General features: G+C 47.1%; 1 protein-coding gene across 1 annotated transcript in view; it reads right to left on the reverse strand.

Annotated features, from left to right (window-relative positions):
* Window positions 1-2,200: 2,200 nt before the first annotated feature.
* Window positions 2,201-25,967, reverse strand: part of LOC116953480 (uncharacterized) — a 43,611-nt gene continuing 19,844 nt past the window's right edge. Inside the window, exons 4-5 of the mRNA XM_076075031.1 lie at window positions 4,979-5,429; window positions 2,201-3,445 (exon numbers count right to left, since the gene is read on the reverse strand). Of these exons, the coding sequence (XP_075931146.1) occupies window positions 3,254-3,445; window positions 4,979-5,429 (643 nt within the window). The 3' untranslated portion in view covers window positions 2,201-3,253. The remainder of the gene's footprint in view (window positions 3,446-4,978; window positions 5,430-25,967) is intronic.

Here is a 25,967-nt window from a genome sequence, read left to right on the forward strand (position 1 = left end):
GCAGCCCCCCACGCCACCACGGCCAACGTCTCCGCCAATGCCGCCGACGCTCCCACCGCCGCGAACGCCGACGCCGATGACGCCACCACCGCCGCTATCACGACTAACGAGGAGACCTCCTTTGCTGCCACAGCCAACACCACATCGTCCACCAATGCCGCAGACGCTTCCACCGCCTCGAACGCCGACGCTGATGACGCTACCGCCTCCATCGCCGCCACTGACACCCCCACCGCCAACGTCACCAACAAGACCAAGAAGCTTAAATTTCGATGTCTCAGAAACTTCTTTCGTAAACGCTTCAATTTGACACGTTTAAGAGCCCGAATAAAAACATCACCCACATAAAGGCAAAAGACAAAGGACCCCCGTATAGCCTTAACAGACTGTTTGGATAATGGCTGTTAGCAAGGACGTATGACGTACACGACCACTCCTCACACACATGGACGCACACACACGCACGTGCCTGACTTACTAATGGGTTCTGTTCCTGAGGACCCTTCGTAAGTCGAATGGTTTGTCAGTCGGGAAGCAATAATGTACTGTATTTAAATGCACATATCCGTCGGTGTCATAAAATGTGTTATGGTTAAACAAAAAAAGGGAAGCACTGTTAAGCTTATAAATAAGAATTATTGTATATTTGCATGTAACACTCTAAAAAATGTACTGTATGGCAAATACAACTTAAAATAAAGTAACATGAAAATAAATTCGTTTTGTTTTCGTTACCTTGAGTCCTGATGCTGGCTTGGTTGTGTAGGAGAAATTAATTGTTAATTAAAAGAAGAATTTTGATTTAAAGCTTTGGTGACTGCAGTAATTCATATTCTTAGCTCTGTCGGTAAAGTCACGTTGATGGGAAACAATAAAGTAATAATATATATATAAAACAATAAAAATTCTCACGACGTTTCGACTGCAACACAAGCAGTCATCATCAGCTATGAAAACCAACGGCAAGAACATTTTCACACCTGATGATGACCGTTTCTGTTATGGTCGAAACGTCGTGAGAATTTTGATTGTTTTATACATATTTTGTTTCCCTTCAACGTGACTTTACCGAAAGAACCAAGAATATGAATCACTGCAGTCACGAAAGCTTTAAATAAAAAAATAAAGGTTTTGTTTTGGGTGGCGTAAATATCAATACGTCGTGAAACCCGCACAAGTTGTGCATATTCCCAGTTGTTTTCTCCAGTCGTGCATCCTCCCTCACGCACTTAGCCAGCTCGTTGTAGGCAACTTTTATTTTACACTCGAACTAATCTGGAGCTGTGCCCTCTACCAGAAGAAACTCGACTCCCATAGACCACTCTCGGTTGATGGTGGTGAAGAAGCCAAGGCTGTCGGTCCCTCAGGTAATTAATACTGCAACAACAACAAGGAGACACGTGAGTTGGTTGTCATTGGTGGTTATTGGCAGTGGACGCCCGTGTGTCTTGCTGCCTCAGAGAGAAGAGAAAGGCGCTGGAATGCGACAAGAGAAAAAACTGCCCTGCAACTTCAAACTCGCAAACGATTGTCACCAGCGGCCATCTTACGTGAGGAAAGCGTCGCCCGTTGTTGTGAACGGGAAAGCCGGCGATGACGTCTTCAACACGCCCCCCCCCCCCTTCACCTTTCCCTCCCCCCACGCCGTGAGGGGACACAGGGATTGGCAAAAGCGAGAAACTTTTCCCTGTGTAAGATGGCCGACAGCAACGCGTACATCGCGGCAGCGCTCCCGACCCCCCCTACCGTCCCCCCACCCCCCACCGTTATCCTCCCCGCTACCGCTAGGGGCACGGCACGAAAAACCGCTTGAGTTAAAATAAATAAATAAGGCGCACCTCGGTCTGTGACGTCACATACCCCATTTTTTTGGGGGGGGGGGGGGGTCAGCTGACGTGCCCGGCCGGTGTCAGATTCTAACCGCATCACATCCGGCGATGACGTCACATTCGTCACAGGATAAATACACGTGAGAGGGCGATGGTGCTGCATCCACAGATGCTGCATGAGGAGAGCCGGCTCGTAGAGAAGGAGAATCAACGGCTGCGTCACGAGAATGAGAAGCTGATTCGTGCCGCAGCCGTCAACGTCAGCACCTCCACCAATGTCACGGACACTCCCAACGCCGCGAACGCCAACACCAACAACGCCATCACCACGATGCCAACACCGCCGCCACTAATGCCATTGCCAAGACGAATAAACTTTCATTTTTATGGCTCAGAAACCTCTTTCATTCAACTATTTCATTTTAAAAGTTAAAAAGCCCGAATTAAAACATCACACACAAAGGCAAAAGACAAAGAACCCCCGCATAGCCTTCACAGACTGTTTGGACAAGGGCTGTTAGCAAGAACGTATAACCTACACGACCGCTCCTCACACAAAGACAAAGATCCCCCGTGTTGCCTTAACAGACTGTAGGGGCAAGTGCTGTTAGCGAGCACCTATGAAGGCCGAAATGGTACACGAGTGGGTGGGTGGCCAGCACCACGCCCGACTGCCTTTGTCTCCCCAGTGGCGATGTTTACACCGCACCAGGTACTCATTTGAGGCTGAGTCGACCTAGGGGAGGCCCGGGACCGGTTCAGATAATCGCCACTGGTGTTGGCCGTGAGAGGGAATCGAACCCGGGTCGCCAGGTTCATAGCGCAGCGCGCTAACCGCTACACTATTGCTCCCCACACATGGACACACACATGGACACACACACACACACAAGTGGCTGACTTACTAATGGGTTCTGTTCCTGAACAGCCTTTATAAGTCGAATGGTTCGTAAGTCGAGACGCGATAATTAAGTGTATTTAAATGCACATACCTGTAAGTGTTATAAAATGTGTTATGGTTAAACAAAAAAGGGAAGCATTGTTAGGCATAAAAAACAATAATTGTACATTTGCCTGTAACACTGTAAAAAATATACTGTATGGGGAATACAACTCAAAATAAAGTTTCGTTAAAATAAATGAATCCGATTTGTTTTCGTTACCTTGAGTCTAGTCACGTGGTAACACTGTGGTGGTATTGTGAGTAATGTATCACGTGGTAACACTGTGGGGGTATTGTGAGTAATGTATCACGTGGTAACACTGAGAGCCGCTTTAGGGGGTATTTGGCCTACTCTTTCACACGCTTTCCCCCACGATGTGCGACCTGCCGATCGATTAACCGCTCTAGTCGGCATGTAACAATCGCTTTTAATTCCTCGCCTAACAACACTCGCTCATTCGTATGACACACACGGCAACGCTCAAGTGTCCCACCAGGCGAATGTGCTCACGTAAGGTGGAAAGCCAGGGAAGGGGGGAGGATGGGACAAGGGTGGCGACGGGTAGGCCCACGGTGGGACGCTCTGCTTCTGCTTGTGACCCTTCTTCCATGCTCCGTGCCCACCCTTGGGTCTGCCTGGCATCTCGTAGTCGTCGGCGGAGGGGGCACTCTCCTGCGGCGTCGGCACACACACGGGAACGCACATCGGAGAGACGCTTTCGCGCGATTCTGCATTCCTTAAATGACTACGGCTTGACCTCGTATAACGGACCATGCTCATAACGACAGCCCGTTTATTACGAGCATAGCTGCAGTGGCGTTAATTCTCGTGTCGATTCGCATACTTCCACACAGCGTCCGGGTTACCTTAGCCACCCTACATATATAACGATCGTGCTCGCTGCCAAGCATCCAATCATTGATGGGTTTTTCTTTTGTATTCTATGAATAATGTACACATGTACCTGCCTGTATGTCATGTTTTAATTTAGCATTTGTTTAGGATGCCTGTTCAAATAAACCATTACAAATACACAGCGACACATTGACGCTGTCACGTGTTTCCTCAAGGTCCAGTTTAAGTTTTCATTCCAGGTTCGCTAGTGGTTCGTTCTAAAGAGGTAATATCTGTATTTACATAACATTACATATGGGCCTTCAAACTACGCACTGCATTGTTGGCACAGCATGTACTTCCACAATGACAGAGATCCCCCGCATAGCCTTTAACAGACTGTTGGGGCAAATGCTGTTTGAGAGCATCTATTAATGCCGGCACGGCACGCGATGGAGATGGTTGGCCAGCACAATGCTTGGCTGCCCTTGTTTCCTCAAATGTGGATATTTACACACAGCACCAGGTGACTATTTAAGGCTGAGGCAACCTACGGGAGGCACAGCAAAAGATTAAATATTAGCCACTGTCATTGGTCGAACTCAAGTTGCCGGGTTCGGGGCGTAGTGCACTGAACCGCACCATCACTGTACTTCCAATGGCACACGTAAAAGACAAAGATCTTCTTGAATTATAAACCACGTGGCAGACGAGTTTGTAATCTGACTTAAAAATCAATCGAAATAGCCTTCATGAAACGGGTTTTCTTCATGTTTTTACTTCTCTTCAAATGCAATGCATTTGGTTCAACGACACTCCACATCTTTAATTCCCCACGCAGAAAAAAATCTTCGTCTTGCTAATCAACCTACTCGTATTGTTACGCTGCAACAGAAGGGCACCTCCTCACCTCCACCCTCGGTAACATGGCCGAATAAAACATCGGGCTGGGTCCACGTCCTGGCGAGAGCCACGTAGCTGCCAACGTTTAGGGGTTAGGCTGCTTTTCTTCACAAATGTATCAAAAGCTTCCTTTCCACCACAATGAAAGAATTATGCGATAATTTACAGCCCTTCATGAAACCATCTTGACAGATGAAGGTCTCACCATGCCGTATTGGGTCATGGGGGGGAGTTGTTTGACCATACATCGCCATTTTGGTTTGTGCATGATGGTCAATGTGGTCCCAGGACTGGTTTTGAAAAGTTACAAGTTTAAGCCTTGGGGGAGGGGGGGGGGTCGGGTTTTTGCACCACTGGCTCACAGCAAATGAACATTTGCCCCATTGCATGTTTTGAGCAGGAAAGGCAGCTCAACTCTCAACGAATCCATTCATCTGAATCCATCACAGCCCCGCCGCCCCGACTCACCTTGCTGGCCCGGGACGCTGAGTCGGCGTCATAGCTCGCGGCCGCGTCACTCTCTCCGCCGGCGCCGGCGGCAGACTCCGCCGCTGGCGGCAGAAGATCGGCGAGCTTCAGCTCATCCTCGTTGCCGTGGCCCGTGAAGACCACGACGCAGGTGCCGGCGCTGGCGTCCACCGACTTGATCGTGGCGTCGTAGACCACGCCGTCCTCGGACCAAGCAGCCTGGCACAGGTCGCCCGGCCTCCACTGGCACGCGAGAGGTTGGCACAGAGACGGGCAACGATTGACCCCGTCTAGCCGACGCGTGCCACTGGAGCAAGCGCTGTTGGCACACCTACGGAGGACGGCATGGCGCAACAAGGCGGCGATGCGGCCAGCACCACGCCTGGCTGCCTCGAGTCTCCACAAAGTAAACCGCTGTAGTCTGCGCTCCACCAACGGAAGAAAAGCAAAACTGCATTAACTCTCTCCTGAAGAGCTCCCGTGGCTGGAAGACCTCGACATCGGCATTTAGCTGAGGAAAATTGCCATCCGCAGGACTGTGTATGCTTACGTAGAATTTGTGTTCCTTGTTCTCAGTGTTGTCGCAGCGGGGAACACACAAAGGGACCGTTTGGCTAACCATCAAACTTTTGGCTCGATTTTTCACTGTGCACTTTCAGATTCGCTTCTGCGGCCATCTAGAACGCTCTTCCTTTCCGATATTAAGAAGCCACTGGAGCTATGCACTTTTACATCTAGACTGAAAACTAATTTCTTTAGAACTGATTTTTGTCTTCAGTTTCTTGTACTTCCCCTGCACTTCTGACTAGCGCGGTTGGCTATGTACGGTGCAAAACGTCGTGAGAATTTTAGTGTTTTATTTGCATTATTTTATTATTTCCCTTCTACGTGACTTTACCGAAAGAACCAAGAATATTGTGCGAAAGTAATTCAACATACATACATGAGAATCTTTATTTAGACTGGAGGAATTCGATGAGCTATGAAGCTCATTTTCCCAGATGGTCCAGAATGGGGAGCTCAGCAAAGTACAACAGCAAACAATACAAATGAAATGATAGGAGTGAAAAATAAAGAAAATGGTTAGCAAGTCACTAAATATAAACAAAGAAATTTATTAATTACGGGAGTCCGATTTATCAAGCTTGGGCAAGGCAGCAAAAAACAACAAAACAGTCCCAGGCCACACCGAGATAACACCACACGGTAGCAGTCTCTCAATAAAATGTCACATTAACACTGAGCTCGAATCTGGCTACAACTCCAAATGGCTCACACGGTGGAGCCTAAACAGACTGAGAGTGGATTTCGGCAGAAGCAACTCTCTCACGAAATCATGGGTGGTTTCCACGCAAAAGAAGAATTTGATTATGATATGGCTTTCCCCTTTCTGGCAATAAAACTGAAAGGGGAAAACCCTATTATCATAATTTAATACTGGCAAAGGAGGTTTCATGAAATAATTTGCTTGTCAGGAGAAGCAAACCTCATGGACCTTCTCCCTGAGATTTCCCTGCAGCACTACAATGCCAAACACCAGAAGCGGTGGCCTGTGAAGAATATTGGTGAAAGGCCAATATAGGTTGGACAGCAGACACGACAAAGCGGACAACTATTAACATCACGCAGGTAATGGTCAAAGTTATAAATCACATTTGCAAATAAACGTGACAGCCACATCCAGAGCACCAGTAATCTTCTGCTTCAGGATATTTACCTTGTCGGAGGGCGACACGCTGCTCCTCTTGTGCCGTCTTCCGTGTCTTCGCCCGCTTGTTCACGGACTTTGTCTCCCCGTAGGTCTTGGGGCTCTCGTAAGTGGCGGTGCTATTTTTGAGCGCTGTCTGAAAGAACACGGGCGGTTAGTTGAGGTTGGTTGGGTTTCGTGTGGCCACGGCCATATACACTGACGTAGTCACGGGCCGTAGGTAACCCACCCCTGCTCTAAGACGTGTAGGACCGGGTGTCTCGATCTGCTTCTGTACATACACGTACTACTTTGGAACGGCTCGTAGAGTGTTGGCAACTCAGCAATTTTGTTGCTCGATTTAGAGGCATTTTTGGGGGTTTACCAAGCGACCAAATTTGAGTGACTTTCTGGGATAATTTTGAGGATTTAGAAGCAATTCCCGCTGCGTATGAATGTACGCATTCACATGACAATTAAATTGGCTCATCGACTCAAAAAAGCACGCTCTTAGAAATCCTACGTCACTTTGCTATGGCACAATGTCGAGTGCCATTTATTATAACTAGTCTAGGCATAATGCAGCCTTATTGAGTTAGCAACAATGCTGTCAAACCACTGTGTGCCCATTTTCCCCATTCATATTTATAGCCGACATGTTTCCAACCTGCACACGCATCACTGTGCACGTTCTCCGCCGCCTGGTGAGGAAGTTCGTTTAGACAAAAACAGTCAAATCAACTTGAGCAAGGCGCTTACCATCGAATGATAACACAGTACTCGAAGATGTACGCATGTTGAATTTCTTTCGCATCGTACGTAGCCAATCATACTAATCGGAGGTATGGGGGAAGGAGAACAAAAATGTAGCCGTGAAGAAATTAGTTTTGTAACCACTGGTGGTGCACGTGACACATGAAGTGTGTTATATTGTCGGGCTTTCCCGGGTATCCCTTGCAACAGGTGTGTTGTGTCTCAAGGTGTAAATATAACCATGTACACGCACACAGAGATACGAAGTGCACAAGTACACACAGACAAGCGATACAAAGACCCCCCCCCGTATAGCCTTAACAGACTGTTGGGGCAAGTGCTGTTAGCAAGCACCTATAAAGGCCGGAAGAGCACACGAGGGGGTGGGTGGTCAGCACCACGCCCGGCCGCCTTTGTCTCCCCAGTGGCGATGTTTACACACCGCGCCTGGTCCTCATTTGTGGCTGAGTCGACCTAGGGGAGGCCCAGGACCGGTTGAGCTCGCAGCCAGAGTCTGAGACACTCACCTTGAAGCACGTGACGGCTTTGTCATACGCCTTGATGAGCGCTGTGTCGTCCCAAATGTCAGAATCGTCACTCTACACAGGGCACACAACCACCACCACCACGACCCTTTTGAGTCGACATCGACCGCACGTGGCACGCTCAGCACGTGCTACGCTCAACACGCGGCACGTGCCACGCTCAGCACGCGGCACGCTCAGCACGTGCCACACGCTCAGCACGTGCCACACGCTCAGCACGCGGCACACGCTCAGCACGCGGCACACGCCGCACGTGGCACGCTCAGCACGCGGCACGCTCAGCACGCGGTGAGACCCACGGCGTTCCCCGACACCCGGAGCGCTGTGCGAGAGAAGTGACGTCCGTCCACTGCAGTACCAGGGCGCGGCGCATTGCGGCGCTTGTTTTGACCATACTTCACCACGCTGGTACCAGAGCGGGTCTGTGAATGCGGGCGAGTGAAGGCTCGAGTTCCGTACAGTGCTGACACACACGCAATTTGCAGGTTAATTGAATGCAAGTACACCGTCGAAAGTGATAGCAAGAGGAAATTATATACCGAGCCAGTGGTAGAAATTCCTCATTTCGAGGGCGGCGAGCGGCGACTCGCATATGACCACCGCTGTTGATTCGCCACAAAGTAGTGCACTGTTGACTTCATTCATACCGCACTGTAGTGTCACTGTACAATGCACGTAAGCCCAACCGTGCACGCGCAGACAGCGCTGTACACGCGTACCGTGCGAACATAACGTCAACAACATAACGTCAATAACACAACAACATAATGTCAACAACATAACGTCAATAACACAACATAACGTCAATAACATAACGTCAACAACATAACGTAAAATTTCGATTTAAAGCTTTCGTGACTGCAAGGATTCATCTTCTTTGGTTCTTTCGGTAAAGTCACATAGAATGAGAATAAAATAATAAATTGATAAAATAAAATAACACAATAATATTCTCACGACGTTTCGGCCACAACACAAGCGGCCTTCATCAGGTGAAGGGACGAGACTGTCTGGTAGGACAGCGCTGGAGTGAAAAAGGCACGCTCAGATCACGACCTTTAAGCTGTGTCAGAAGAAACAAAGCGCCTTGACAAAGGAATTAGTATATAATTTAGCATTGAAATGGCCGAGTGATTAGCTTGTGACTGGTCACAGAAATGGCTATGTTAAAGTTAAAGCATACACATCCGCAGAGGCACCCCTTGACAAAGGAATTAGCATAGAATTTAGCATTGAAATAGCTAAGTTAAAGCATACACATCCGCAGAGGCACCCCTTGACAAAGGAATTAGCATAGAATTTAGCATTGAAATAGCTGAGTGATTAGCTTGTAACTGGTCACAGAAATAGCTATGTTAAAGTCAGAGCATACACATTCACCGAGGCACCTAGTATAAATCAAACAGGAGAATTTAGCATTGAAATAACTAGGCAAATTTAGCATTGAAATAACTGAGTGATTAGCTAGTGACTGGTCACAGAAATGGCTATGTTGAAGTCAAGGCCTACACATCTGAGCTATTCACAGTAACTGGGTATACAATACAATGTATAATGAATACTATATAGTGAACCAATAAAAAACTAAAATATAAATTACCTTAATGTTATCAATAAACTCTTTATTCTCCAATCAGCTAAGGTACCAACAATAAGTCGTTATATTATCACAATGCTATATGGCGCAAAAAATGGGTGGATTCTTACCCTCAACTTTAGCAACACGGATAGCTACGGGCCCCGTTCAGACGGACGAGTTCATCCAAGGTCGGAACAGAGGAGGGGGAAAGAGACAGCTGCGAGGCGCTATTATACTCCATGGTGTAAACCATACCATTAACCGTGGTGTGAGAGGTATTAAGAGTCAATGCTGGCGAAAGAGCTGCGGTCTGAAGGTCATCGTAAAATACAATTAATTAAGAACGGAAATGGTTTAAAACATCTTTCCAATGGTCACTAAGCCAGAATCCTTCTTCTCGGTTGAAATTGTCTTTGTGCTTGTATATGTGAATGGCCTCATGAACGAATCTCTCATGGTAGCCGGTTGGTTTGCAAAGAACCTCCGTCTTGGAGAAGTCAATGTCATGTGAGCCCACTGAATTATAACAGTGATCTGCCACGGCAGAGGAGTTCGTCCTACCGTGTTTCAAGTCTGCTTTATGTTCACGGATGCGGTCCGAGATATGTCGTTTGGTTTCTCCAATGTAGCTACTACCACAGAGGCACTTTAGTTTGTAAACGCCAGGGTAACTGTATGTCTGGAACAGCATCTTTTACAGATGGAACTAGATCATGGATTTTATGTATTGTGTTGAATCGGACCTGGATCTTGTGTTTATTCAGGATTTTGGAGATTTTTTTAGTGACCCCTGCAATGTAGGGTAAGGTGATGGTTTTGAGTGGCTCCACAAGAGAATCCTTGCAGTCACGAAAGCTTTAAATCGAAATTTAACCGCCTCTACGGGGAGGGATTTCACACATCCTTAAGATCATTCAACAGACTCCGGGATAAGAAGGCTCAACTAATCGAGTCTCTCACCTTTCTGAAGAGATGCCGCGACTCTAAGGTAATACCAACCGCATTTACACTAACCTCTGCTGTTGCAACTTCTCTCAATGCAAAACGAATTCTAGCTAGAACTAGCTTCGCTCTTATCTCGGAAAAAATCAGACTTACACGCACCGAACTCGATCAGTTAGACAAGACACTCTACAAATCACACTTAACATTGACAGCAACAATGTCTACATCGGATTGGGAACATGTAGACAATATGACTACCTCGAAAAGATAGACGTCAACAAAGTCGTAATTAATCGCAGTAACAGTTCCATTTCTGATGGTCTGAAATCCATTTTAGCTAAAGGTCTAAACTTTGCTGTCACACCGAGACACTTACCGGTTAATTATATCATTGCCCATGTCGACGTTGCACTCAAGGGCTTGAGTCCCATCGCTGCAGACGTAGCAACATCTGAAATCGCTGCACCCCTCAAAAACGCTAAGTTGCCACCCAGCAACATCAGCAAAGACGAACGTTTTGAATTATCTCAATTAAAAAAGAGGGATGATATTGTCGTCCTCTCAGCCGACAAGGGCAATGCCACTGTCATCATGGACAAAACAGAATATAACAACAAAATTCAAGAACTACTCAACGATGGCAGCTATACAAAAATAAAAAGAGATCCCACCAACAGCCTGGTAACCAAAACGAACAAAATCATCTATGATTCAACAGCATTAATTGATGAGACCAAACAGTTCTCGTTGAAACCCTCTGCTGCCAGACCACCAAGATTATATGGCCGTCCAAAGATACACAAAGAAGATACACCCCTTCGTCCCATCGTCTCTACTATCAACTCCCCCACCTATAAACTGGCACGTTTTCTTGCTGATATACTGCGACCTTTCACTGGAAAAAACACCTCTGCGGTACTAAATTCTACTCACCTGATATCGACAATCAAAGGCATTTCCCTGTCCCTAGACGACCTGCTTGTCAGTTTTGATGTGGTGTCCTTGTTCACCAAAGTCCCGGTACCTGACACCATCGCTATCATTGAAGACCTGGTTCATCAAGGACTGCACACTGATGTACCCCCCCTGGTGAGACATTGCTTAACCAACACATACTTCACCTGGAATGGAACTTTCTACAAACAAACTGAGGGCACTCCAATGGGCTCCCCCTTATCTCCGGTTGTAGCCAACGTATTCATGGAAAAATTTGAAACTGACGCCATCCAGACTGCCACTCTACGCCCGACCTTATGGAAGAGGTACGTGGATGACACCTTTGTCATCTGGCCACATGGCCAGCCTGCTCTAGACCAATTCCGCGACCACATCAATTCCATACACCCAGCCATCAGATTTACCATGGAGGTCGAAAAAGATGGCAAACTACCCTTTTTGGATTTCTTAATTAAAAGGAGACATGATGGTTCAATGAGCCACTCTGTCTACAGGAAAGCCACCCATACAGATGCTTACTTGAAACCGGATTCCCACCGCATCCATCCCAGAAGAACTCCCTCATCAAGACTCTATACCATAGAGCCCAATGCATTTCCGACCAGGAACACATTACCAGTGAACTCAAGCACGTACACCAGGCTCTCAGGGCTAATGGTTACTCCGACTACACAATCCACAAAGCCATCACTCCAGTCATGAAGAAGGATTATCTTGTGGAGCCACTCAAAACCATCACCTTCCCCTACATTGCAGGGGTCACTAAAAAGATCTCCAAAATCCTGAATAAACACAAGATCCAGGTCCGATTCTACACAATACATAAAATCCATGATCTAGTTCCATCTGTAAAAGATGCTGTTCCAGACATACAGTTAACCCGGGCGTTTACAAACTAAAGTGCCTCTGTGGTAGTAGCTACATTGGAGAAACCAAACGACATATCTCGGACCGCATCCGTGAACATAAAGCAGACTTGAAACACGGTAGGACGAACTCCTCTGCCGTGGCAGATCACTGTTATAATTCAGTGGGCTCACATGACATTGACTTCTCCAAGACGGAGGTTCTTTGCAAACCAACCGGCTACCATGAGAGATTCGTTCATGAGGCCATTCACATATACAAGCACAAAGACAATTTCAACCGAGAAGATGGATTCTGGCTTAGTGACCATTGGAAAGATGTTTTAAACCATTTCCGTTCTTAATTAATTGTATTTTACGATGACCTTCAGACCGCAGCTCTTTCGCCAGCATTGACTCTTAATACCTCTCACACCACGGTTAATGGTATGGTTTACAAAATGGAGTATAATAGCGCCTCGCAGCTGTCTCTTTCCCCCTCCTCTGTTCCGACCTTGGATGAACTCGTCCGTCTGAACGGGGCCCGTAGCTATCCGTGTTGCTAAAGTTGAGGGTAAGAATCCACCCATTTTTTCGCCATATAGCATTGTGATATATAACGACTTATTGTTGGTACCTTAGCTGATTGGAGAATATAGAGTTTATTGATAACATTAAGGTAATTTAAACTTTAGTTTTTATCGTTTCACTATATAGTATTCATTATACATTGTATACCCAGTTACTGTGAATAGCTCAGATGTGTAGGCCTTGACTTCAACATAGCCATTTCTGTGACCAGTCACTAGCTAATCACTCAGTTATTTCAATGCTTAATTCGCCTAGTTATTTCAATGCTAAATTCTCCTGTTTGATTTATACTAGGTGCCTCGGTGAATGTGTATGCTCTGACTTTAACATAGCTATTTCTGTGACCAGTTACAAGCTAATCACTCAGCTATTTCAATGCTAAATTCTATGCTAATTCCTTTGTCAAGGGGTGCCTCTGCGGATGTGTATGCTTTAACTTAGCTATTTCAATGCTAAATTATATGCTAATTCCTTTGTCAAGGGGTGCCTCTGCGGATGTGTATGCTTTAACTTTAACATAGCCATTTCTGTGACCAGTCACAAGCTAATCACTCGGCCATTTCAATGCTAAATTCTATGCTAATTCCTTTGTCAAGGCGCTTTGTTTCTTCTGACACAGCTTAAAGGTCGTGATCTGAGCGTGGCTTTTTTCACTCCAGCGCTGTCCTCCAGTCTCGTCCCTTCACCTGATGAAGGCCGCTTGTGTTGTGGCCGAAACGTCGTGAGAATATTATTGTGTTATTTTATTTTATCAATTTATTATTTTATTCTCATTCTACGTGACTTTACCGAAAGAACCAAAGAAGAACATAACGTCAATAACACAACATGTCAATAACATAACGTCAATAACATAACGTCAACAACATAACGTCAATAGCATAACGTCAATAACACAACAACATAACGCAGTGGTTCTTAACCTTGTTGGAGGTACCAAACCCCACCAGTTTCATATGCGCATTCACCGAACCCCTCTTTAGTGAAAAATAAAATGTGATTTTTTTCAAATTCAAGACATAGATATGTTTTTTACTGGTACACAAAATGAGCCGTGCATGAACATTACCTTGTTCAAAGAATAAAACCAACACAATGCATAAACTCACAACAAATTACATACCTGGAAATCAATGTGACTTCTGCTGTTGCCTTTGAGAGATCAGTTCAGATATGCGTGGCTTCACCTTGGCAAGTGCCACTCTCATGTCATTTTCACAGCAAAGTCTGTTCCTTTTCTTCGTTTTTATGTCCAGCATCCTCGAAAAGGATTGCTCACAAAGATATGTTGTAACAAATGGTATAAACAAATCCAGGGCTTTCTTAGCAATAACTGGATACTTGTTCATTTGTCGACACCAAAACGTTGAGAGCGTTGTTGTTCTGAAGAGTTGCTGTTGAACCTGGCTCTGCTGAATTTCAATGAATTCGTCGAGGAATTCATCATTGACATCTGCTGTTTCAACAGCAAACGTGAACGGCTGTCTCACCCATGCTGGATATGACTCTCTTGTAGGGAAATATCCGTCGAGAGACTTTGCAAGCTCATCTAAGTGCGTGGCAATTGTTTGCTTCAGTTCCGTGGATACAGAAATATCTCCGATTCCAGACACATCTTCGATCTTACTTGCACAGTCGTCCAGAAGCGGGAAGTTTGCGAAGTTATTGTTCTCTGTTCGTCGTTTCCATAACGGTAGCTTTTTTTGAAAAGCCTTCAGGTGTTCTTCCGCTTCCATGATATTGACTCCACCACCCTGCATCTGCTGATTGAGATGATTGAGAGCTGCGAATATATCAGCCATGTACGCTAAAATGAGAATGAACTCAGGATTTTTGAAGCAATCTGCATGGCAGTGTTGGTGCTCTTGCAAAAACAGGGCTAATTCCACACGCATGGCAAAAACATGATTCAGCACCTGTCCCCGGGATAACCACCGAATATTAGAATGGAGCAGAAGTACCTCAAATTCAGAGCCCATTTCTTTACACAGCTCACTGAAGATGCGGTGCCTCAGAGCACTTTTTCGCACATAGTTCACACATTCCACCACAGTTTTTAATACTTCTGCCATTTTTGGAGGTAAGGTTTTTGTTGCCAACGCATGCCTGTGCAGAATACAATGCGTCACAATGATGTGTGGTGCATCGGCCTTTACTAGCGCACCAAAACCAGACTTTCTTCCCAGCATGACTGGAGCTCTGTCCGTACAAACTGCAGAAACCATATCCCATGAAAGATTGTTGTCTCTGAAGAAGTCATCCACAAGCTTCTTCACATCGGCTGCCTTCGTTGTTGTTGTAAGAGGCTTACAAAATAAAAACTCTTCTTTTATCATGTCGTCTTTCACATAGCGTACAAAAACAGCAAGCTGGCTTAGATCAGAAACGTCTGTGGTTTCGTCGAGTTGAAGGCTGAATTTTGCCGGGCTTGAAATCAGATCTGCGACTACTTGAGCCAAGATGTCTTTACTCATGTCTTCTATTCTGTCACTGACGGTGTCATTTGAAAGGGGAATTTGGGATAATTTACCTTCGGCAGCTGTTCCGAGTATCAGATTCGCCATCTTTAATGCAGCTGGTTTCACAAGTGTTTCACCAATTGTGTGTGGCTTGCCCTGCTTTGCGATCAGGTAAGCAACTTCGTACGATGCTGTCAGGATCAGTTTGTTAACAGGTACAAATCCAAGAGCAGGCAGAGTGGCCCTTTAATCGAATCTGGCTCTCTTCACCCTGAATTCAGCAAGTGTTGTGTTCTTGTATTCCCCGTCTCCGTGCAGCTTCAAGAAGTGTTCCTTTAGTTTTGCCGGTGCAAGACTAGAGTTGCTCAACTTGGCATTGCAAATCATGCAGATAGGACGCTCACTCCCATCACGTTCCGTGATACATGAAAATCCATGTTGTACATATTCGTCCGACCACTTTCTTCTTTTGCCCGACATAGTTAGTATGGATAAAATATTAAAGAAATCACACGACGTACGACAACAACAGTCACACGTTGACTACTGAGTATGCACTAAATTCCCCGCAGCGCTGATTGGCCAAGCAGTGTAGCATGATCATCTGCAGCCAGTGATGGCCAAGCGGGCCGTGTGTGTCATCACAAATTTACACAATAATTCAAGTGTGTCCGGACCTCCGTGGCGGGGGCTCTGCCGAACCCCTGAGATCGACTCACCGAACCCCTGGGGTTCGATCGAACCCAGGTTAAGAACCACTGACATAACGTCAATAACACAACACAAGGTCAATGACATAACGTCAACAACATAACGTCAATAACATAACGTCAATAACATAACGTCAACAACATAACGTCAATAACATAAAGTCAATAACGTGTTCATTCTGCTTCGCGGTGCACAGCATACAGAAGAAGTGCATCCGACAGCCACGACTCTACTGACGCTACCCCCCACTCTCACCAACCCGCACTGAGCAGGCGAGGTGAAGTATGGTCAAGTTAATAAACCCCACGGGGTGTGCAGAGGCCCTCGTCCAGCAGTGGACACGTGGAGCACAAAGAGGAGGGGGTATGGGAGAGGAGGAGCGGGCACGACTTGTCCATCACCTGCCCCTTCTGGTAGACGACGTCTCCCCGCGACACGGCCATGGACGATGGCGCGAGCGAGCCTGCAAAGAGGCCCCCCAGGAGCTTTGAAACCTCGCAGGAGAAGCGCGCGACTGAAGGTGGTGGTGGTGGTTGTTGTTGGCGGTGGTGGTGAAGCCAAGCCGGCCGGTTCCCTTACGTAACGAACACAACAGCAGCAGCAGCAAGTAGACACGCTGCTTTAGCTGGGTGTTGTTTATCGGAGCTTATCGAAGGCCGCCTCTCTCGCTGCCTCCGAGTGAAGGGAGCGCGCGCCCCATGTGCGCCCTGAACGCCGCCACCGCAAACCTGCGACTCGCCGCCGGCGGCCATCTTACGCAAGGGAAGCGTCGCCCGCCGCTGTGAATGGGAAAGCCGGCGATGGGCGTCATCAACACGTCCCACTTCACCTCCCCACTCCCCACCCCCACGAAGAAACGGGACACGGGGATTGGGCCAAAGCGGGAAACTCTTCCCTGTGTAAGATGGCCGACAGGAACGCGTACACCGCGGCAGCGCTACGGACCGCGCCCCCTCCTCCCCGTCTCCCCCCCCCGCCATTATCCTCCCCGCTACCGCTATAGGCGCTGCGCGAAACGCCGCGCGATAAAAATGTTTCATAATTAATTAGGGCGCAACCTCGGTCTGTGACGTAACAAACATAATTGTTGGGGGCGGTGTCAGGTGACGTCACTGGCAGGTATCGAATTTCTTAGCGTCACATCCTGCGCGTCACATCCGGCGATGTCGCAATCGTCATAGGCTAAATACACGTGACGCTCGCACGTGACGCTCACAACTCCAACTGGCTCCTCGCTGGCAACACGCGTGGTCAAGATGGTGCTGCTGTATGGGGTCAAGGCGTTTGTCATGTTGACCTTGATTCACATTACCGGATTGGTTGGTTATAAAGGAGACAGTGCCAACTACCCGACCCTGACTCCATTGGTCACAAAGCCCAACATAGACCCCTTGCCATGCGTTGTGTCACAGCAGCTCATGGCCGTTGCGATAGTGATGATGGCTGTGATCGAGATATTCCTGTGGCGACGTTGGAGCTGTAACCTATCCAACACCGAGCGTTACAGCGCCATGCTGTGCGAGGAAAACATGAAGCTGTGTCAAAGAAGAAGCACGGTGGAAGACGACAACGCATTCCTCAGGTTCAGGGAGGCGGAGACGCGTAAAGACAATGAGGCGTTGCGTCTAGAGATACTGCTTCGGGAGAACGCAATGGTGCTGAATCCACAGATGCTGCGTGAAAAGAACTGGCTCGTAAAGAAGGAGAATCAACGGCTGCGTCACGAGAACGAGAAGCTGATTCGTGCCGCAGCCGCCCACGCCGCCACGGCCAACGTCACCGCCAATGCCGCGGACGCTCCCACCGCCGCGAACGCCGACGCCGATGACGCCACCACCGCTGCTATCACGACTAACGAGGAGACCTCCTTTGCTGCCACGGCCAACACCACATCGTCCACCAATGCCTCAGACGCTCCCACCGCCTCGAACGCCGACGCCGATGACGCTACCGCCTCCATCGCCGCCACTGACACCCCCACCGCCAACGTCACCAACAAGACCAAGAAGCTTAAATTTCGATGTCTCAGAAACTTCTTTCGTAAACGCTTCAATTTGACACGTTTAAGAGCACGAATAAAAACATCACCCACATAGAGGCAAAAGACAAAGGACCCCCGTATAGCCTTAACAGACTGTTTGGATAATGGCTGTTAGCAAGGACGTATGACGTACACGACCACTCCTCACACACACATGGACGCACACACACGCACGTGCCTGACTTACTAATGGGTTCTGTTCCTGATGACCCTTCGTAAGCCGCATGGTTTGTCATTCGGGAAGCAATAATGTACTGTATTTAAATGCACATATCCGGTCGGTGTCATAAAATGTTATGGTTAAACAAAAAAAGGGAAGCACTGTTAAGCTTATAAATAAGAATTATTGTATATTTGCATGTAACACTCTAAAAAATGTACTGTATGGTAAATACAACTTAAAATAAAGTAACATAAAAAGAAATTCGTTTTGTTTTCGTTACCTTGAGTCCTGATGCTGGCTTGGTTGTGTAGGAGAAATTAATTGTTAATTAAAATAATTTTGATTTAAAGCTTTGGTGACTGCAGTAATTCATATTCTTAGCTCTTTCGGTAAAGTCACGTTGAAGGGAAACAATAATAAAATATACGTAAAATAAAATTCTCACGACGTTTCGACTGCAACACAAACGGCAAGAAACATTTGAAAAAATGTTTTTGCCGTTGGTTTTCACACCTGATGATGACTACTTGTGTTGCAGTCGAAACGTCGTGAGAATTTTATTGTTTTATATGTATTTTATTGTTTCCCTTCAACGTGACTTTACCAAAAGAACCAAGAATATGAATCACTGCAGTCACGAAAGCTTTAAATAAAGGTTTTGTTTTGGGTCGCGTAAATATCAATGCGTCGTGAAACCCGCACAAGTTATGCATATTCCCAGTTGTTTTCTCCAGTCCGTGCATCCTCCCTCACGCACTTAGCCAGCTCGTTGTAATCAACTTTTATTTTACACTCGAATTAATCTGGAGCTGTGCCCTCTACCAGAAGAAACTCGACTCCCAGAGACCACTCTCGGTTGATGGTGGTGGTGAAGAAGCCAAGGCTGTCGATCCCTTACGTAATTAATACTGCAACAACAACAAGGAGACACGTGAGTTGGTTGTCACTGGTGGCTATTGGCAGTGGAAGCCCGCGTGTCTTGCTGCCTCAGAGAGAAGAGAAAGGCGCTGGAATGCGCCGAGAAAAAACTGCCATGCAACTTCAAACTCGCAAACGATTGTCACCAGCGGCCATCTTACGTGAGGGAAGCGTCGCCCGTTAACGGGAAAGCCGGCGGATGACGTTATCAACACGCCCCCCCCCTTCACCTCTCCGTCCCCCCCACGCCGTGAGGGGACACAGGGATTGGCAAAAGCGAGAAACTTTTCCCTGTGTAAGATGGCCGACAGCAACGCGTACACCGCGGCAGCGCTCCCGACCCCCCCTACCGTCCCCCCACCCCCCACCGTTATCCTCCCCGCTACCGCTAGGGGCGCTGCACAAAAAAACCGCGCGAGGTAAAATAAATAAATAAGGACACCTCGGTCAGTGACGTCACAGACCCCATTTTTTGGGGGGGGGGGGGGGGGGTCAGCTGAGGTGCCCGGCCGGTGTCGGATTCTAACCGTGTCACATCCGGCGATGACGTCACATTCGTCACAGGATATATACACGTGACGCTCACACGCGATGCTCACTCGAACTTGGCTTCTGTGGCAAGATGTTGCTCCTGCATGGAGTCAAGGTGTTCGTCATATTGACCTTGATTCACATTACCGGATTGGTCGATTATAAAGGAAACAGTGCCAACTACCCAACCCCGACTCCATTGTGCACAAAGCCCTACATAGACCCGCTGCCATGCGTTGTGTCACGGCTGATGGGCATTGCGATAGTGATGATGGCTGTGATCCAGATATTCCTGTGGCGTCGGTGGAGCTGTAACCTATCCGACGCCGAGCGTTACAGCGCCATGCTGTGCGAGGACAACGTGAAGCTGCGTCAAAGAACAAGCACGGTGGAAGACGACAACGCCTCCCTGAGGGTGAGGGAGGCGGCGACGCGTAAGGACAATGAGGCGTTGCGTCGAGAGATGCTGCTTCAGGAGAGGGCGATGGTGCTGCATCCACAGATGCTGCATGAGGAGAGCCGGCTCGTAGAGAAGGAGAATCAACGGCTGCGTCACGAGAACGAGAAGCTGATTCGTGCCGCAGCCGTCAACGTCAGCACCTCCACCAATGTCATGGACACTCCCAACGCCCCGAACGCCAACACCAACAACGCCATCACCACGACGCCAACACCGCCGCCACTAATGCCATTGCCAAGACGAATAAACTTTCATTTTTATGGCTCAGAAACCTCTTTCATTCAACTATTTCATTTTAAAAGTTAAAAAGCCCGAATTAAAACATCACACACAAAGGCAAAAGACAAAGAACCCCCGCATAGCCTTCACAGACTGTTTGGACAAGGGCTGTTAGCAAGGACGTATAACCTACACGACCGCTCCTCACACAAAGACAAAGATCCCCCATTTTGCCTAAACAGACTGTAGGGGCAGGTGCTGTTAGCGAGCACCTATGAAGGCCGAAATGGTACACGAGTGGGTGGGTGGCCAGCACCACGCCCGACTGCCTTTGTCTCCCCAGTGGTGATGTTTACACCGCACCAGGTACTCAGTTGAGGCTGAGTCGACCTAGGGGAGGCCCGGGACCGGTTCAGATAATCGCCACTGGTGTTGGCCGTGAGAGGGAATCGAACCCGGGTCGCCAGGTTCATAGCGCAGCGCGCTAACAGCTACACTACCGCTCACACACACATGGACACACACATGGACACACACACACGCAAGTGCCTGACTTACTAATGGGTTCTGTTCCTGAAGACCCTTCATAAGTCGAATGGTTCCTAAGTCGGGACGCGATAATTTACTGTATTTAAATGCACATACCTGTAAGTGTTATAAAATGTGTTATGGTTAAACAAAAAAGGGAAGCATTGTTAGGCATAAAAAAAACAATAATTGTACATTTGCCTGTAACACTGTAAAAAATATACTGTATGGGGAATACAACTCAAAATAAAGTTACGTGAAAATAAATTAATCTGATTTGCCGCGTCGCTCTCCCCGCCGGCGCCGGCGGCAGACTCCGCCGCTGGCGTCAGAAGATCGGCGAGCTTCAGCTCATCCTCGTTGCCGTAGCCCGTGAAGACGACGACGCACGTGCCGGCGCTGGCGTCCACCGACTTGATCGTGGCGTCGTAGACCACGCCATCCTCGGACCAGGCAGCCTGGCACAGGTCGCCCGGCCTCCAATGGCACGCGAAAGATTGGCACAGAGACGGGCAACGATTGACCCCGTCTAGCCGACGCGTGCCACTGGAGCAAGCGCTGTTGGCACACCTACGAAGGACGGCAAGGCGCAACAAGGCGGCGATGCGGCCAGCACCACGCCTGGCTGCCTCAAGTCTCCACAAAGTAAACCGCTGTAGTATGCGCTCCACCAACGGAAGAAAAGCAAAACTACATTAACTCTCTCCTGAAGAGCTCCCGTGGCTGGAAGACCTCGACGTCGGCATTTAGCTGAGTAAAATTGCCATCCGCAGGACTGTGTATGCTTACGTACGATTTGTGTTCCTTGTTCTCAGTGTCGTTGCAGCGGGGAACACTCAAAGGGACCGTTTGGCTAACCATCAAACTTTTGGCTCGATTTTTCACTGTGCACTTTCAGATGCGCTTCTGCGGCCATCTGGAACGCTCTTCCTTTCCGATATTAGGAAGCCACTGGAGCTACGCACTTTTACATCTAGACTGAAAACTAATTTCTTTAGAAGTGCTTTTTGTGTTCAGTTTCTTGTACTTCCCCCGCACCTCTGACTAGCGCGGTTGGCTATGTACGGTGCGAAACGTCGTGAGAATTTGAGTGTTTTATTTTTATTATTTCCCTTCTACGTGACTTTACCGAAAGAACCAAGAATATGGTGCGAAAGCAGTTCAACATACATACATGAGACTCTTTATTTAGACTGGAGGAATTCGATGAGCTATGAAGCTCATTTTCACAGATGGTCCAGAATGGGGAGGTCAGCAAGGTACAACAGCAAAAAATACAAATGAAATGATAGGAGTGAAAAATAAAGAAAATGGTTAGCAAGTCACTAAATATAAAAAAGGAATTTATTATCAAGCTTGGGCAAGGCAGCAAAAAACAACAAAACAGTCCCAGACCACACCGAGATAACACCACACAGTAGCAGTCTCTCAATAAAATGGCACATTAACACTGAGCTCGCATCTGGCTACAGCTCCAAATGGCTCACACGGTGGAGCCTAAACAGACTGAGAGTGGATTTCGGCAGAAGCAACTCTCTCACGAAATCATGGGGGGTTTCTACTGTTGTATATGCCCCCCTTTCCATCTTAATATTAACAAGTAATTTTTCAATACATATAGATACATATTTCTATTGTTTCTTTTAATTTTAATAATGAATAAAAACACCAAACCAGGCCTCAGCATGGCATGTGGAGGTCATATTTACCTTGACCCACTAACACGATTTTGACGTTCAGAGCCCTCCCAGGGTCAGAGGGAGCAGATAGAGAGCAGAGCGCAGCGGATTGCAAGGGGCTGACGTAAACACAAAGCCAGGGTCACTGGGAGGTTGCGTTAGCCTAGATCTAGTTAAGTCAAAAAAGCTAATTGGTTCTGCATTACTATCAAAGTAACTTAAAGTCGGAATTTAACGACAGGGTAGGCTAAAGTTATTGATCTTCACACCCACTTCAATTGAACCCAGCCACAAGCTACGTCAATGTAACCATCACCCGTCTATTAATTTAATATGAAATGTATTTCCATATTTTAATAATTTCTATACGACTTGACCCGAAACCTATAACAATCAGGTTTTCCTAAGTCAACATAAATGCTCTAGCCTCCACCCATACGCAAATAATAAGCAGGGTTAAAGTAAGAGTAGAGAGGAAAAGAAATGCAAGGGCACAGCAAAACTGCAACGTAAGCAAAGGGCGATGTTAAACCCAGGGTCGGAGAGAAAGGGAAATCCCGGCCGTCTTTGTATCCCTGCAGCGAGGGGTAGGAGTGTGTATACGCTTGGGGAAACACGAGTCAAACACCACAACGAGAAGCTGACTCAGACCTTGGATTGATACAGAATCATAACTGTGGAACTCTGATGAAATGAAATGTTAACTTAAAACTGTTTAACCATTTCTTTGTGCGTCGGTGAAAGTCGGAGGGAATATCGCCCCTCCCTCCAGGTTGTGCACCCAGACAGAGAGGCGCCTTCGAAAAAAATGATAACATTTGATTGTTTTACTTGTGGGTTTTATGGTAGGAGTATGACAACGGAATATACCGTGGGTGATGCACAAGGACACACACTGACACACGTACGGACACAGATACATACGGACAAATCCTGACACAGCAAAAATCGAAAGAAACCCCGCCTTGTGGGCAGGATCCAAGTGAAGGGATTTTTGGGCATAAAAAGAGGATCCTGAGCATTGAAACCTCAGTTCGACCGGGGGGGGGAGGGGGGGGTCGGCTCACCAGGGTTCGACCGGGGGGTCGACTCTCGGGAGACAGTTTGACTCGGAGGAGCAACTCGGAACAGTTCGACCGGAGGGGGTCGGCTCACCAGAGTTCGACCAGTGGGTCGACTCTCGGGAGACAGTTTGACTCGGAGGTCGGAACTCGGGGAGTTCGACCAGGGGGGTCGGAACTCGGGGCGGTTCGACACGGGAGAGAGTTCGACCAGTGGGTCAGCTCAGGAGCAGTACAATCGGGAACGAGAGCAACAGGTCGCCAGCCGGCGAGCTGCAGAGCAGGGGGCGGCGAGCAGAAGCCAAAATGGCCCCGTCGCTACCCACTGACGTTGGCAAGACTCGCAGGGTAGTGAGGCGTCACCTAGTGTGATTTCCAAGAGCTGAAAGACAGAGTATTGCTGAAAGATTATTCTACATTGAGTCCAGCTGCAGAGCGACCGACGCACCAAGCAAGAGCTTCTGCAAACCAGAGCAAGAGCACGTGCGACTTGAGTCATCCAGCAGTGGAGAAAACCCTGCTTTCAGCAAACCAGCAACGAGCACGTTTGAGTTCTCCACCCAGAGAGAGGGAGCGTGCCGATGCAGCTCATTCAACAGCGGAGAGAAACTGCTGTCAGCGAACCAGCACGAGCGTGATCGCGCAGCTCATCCAGCAGTGGAGAGAGGTGTCCACTGAGCAGAACTGAGAGCGATCAAGCAACTCTCCCCCGTGGACAGAGGCTGGCTGCTGCGTGGAGGAGGGCGGCGATACGTATGATGCACTCCCACACACCTCACCGCTCTAAAGGGAGCGAGGCTACTTCTCCTACAAGCGATGCCAACTTCAGCGTATGGCAACAAAAAAATAATTAATTCCAAACACTGACTATTCAAAACAATTCATATCACTCAAACATACACAGGTCCTTAACCAGAAGCGAACACTCAAGTCCGTGAACCATCTGGCTGTGGAAGCATCGATCGTGTGATAACAGTCCGTCATTTATAAGTATATTCATAATTTCCCTCTTTAATATTTTGTTTTGGACTGTACTTCTAATCGCATAAGTTACCAACCGATCCATCAATACGAATTAACCCTTGGCACCTTCGCCACAGAGCTACGCTCCTGGGGAGGAATCGTGCTAAACCGATTTTCTGATCATACAATCTTATTCACGAATTAATTAATTAATCTCCCGTGAGATAACACGTTCCGCCGCATACCCTCACACTAAGCCATTTCGGTAATCTTATAGTCTGTCCGGTGGATCTGTTGTTACATTTATGCCTTTGGAAATAATAACTGTTTGATTGTCTTTTTATATGAATACCGTTGCATGTTAATCAATCTCCTGTGATCATGTGCTGACCATTTCAAGCATAATGATCGTTCATATTATAATGTATAAGCTTTTGTGTAGCATAGCATTTGCATGTCCTGACTCTCTCTCTCACTAACAGCAATCGCTTTATGCGGGGTCCATGTGTTATCAAAGTGAAATCGTAAAGTCGTTGATGATACTGTCTTGAAACCGTGTGGATATCGTGTTGAAGTTCCAAGATTGAGAGTTCACATACATATTATAGTTAAGGTTTAATTAGAAAATAAATTGATTAATACAGAAGTGGTCGTGTGATTCTTTCCTGAAATGTTTGCATAAAACCTGTATCCTGCGATGAGATATGAACTCGGGAACCTAAATTATAAACACACCAATCCACACTCATTAAACTAAAGCGAACGATATGAACATGGGACCTAAAATATGATATGAACTCGGGAACCTAAACTATAAACACACCAATCCACACTCATTAAACTAAAGCGAACGATATGAACATGGGACCTAAAATATGAACACTCGGGGAGTGTTAAAGCGAGAATCATTGTATTATGCTGATCAATAATACGAAGTTAGACGAGGCCGAATTGACACTAGCGTAACTGCACACGATTGATTGCGTTATCCTGATTGATAACCCCACCTCGTCAACGAGGCGGGGCCTGATTATCATAAAGGCTATCATTAACACAACCACACCCACTCGTATAAATTAATACGATTACCTCTCTAATTAGCATAGTTACACGCATAATTACACGAATTAGCATAATTTCGGATTAATTATGCAAATTTCGACTTTCATTTAATTTTATTTATTTTTCATCAATTTTCACACACCCACATATACAACACTACGCAAAAGAAGAAGTTGATTATGATAATATGGCTTTCCCCTTTCTGGCAATAAAACAGAAAGGGAAAAACCCTATTATCATAATTTAATACTGGCAAAGGAGGTCTCATGAAATAATTTGCTTGTCAGGAGAA

Source organism: Petromyzon marinus, chromosome 52, assembly GCF_048934315.1.
Source record: "Petromyzon marinus isolate PM22_M1 ecotype Great Lakes invasive population chromosome 52, UKy_Petmar_22M1.pri1.0, whole genome shotgun sequence".
In the NCBI taxonomy this organism is placed as follows: domain Eukaryota; kingdom Metazoa; phylum Chordata; class Hyperoartia; order Petromyzontiformes; family Petromyzontidae; genus Petromyzon; species Petromyzon marinus.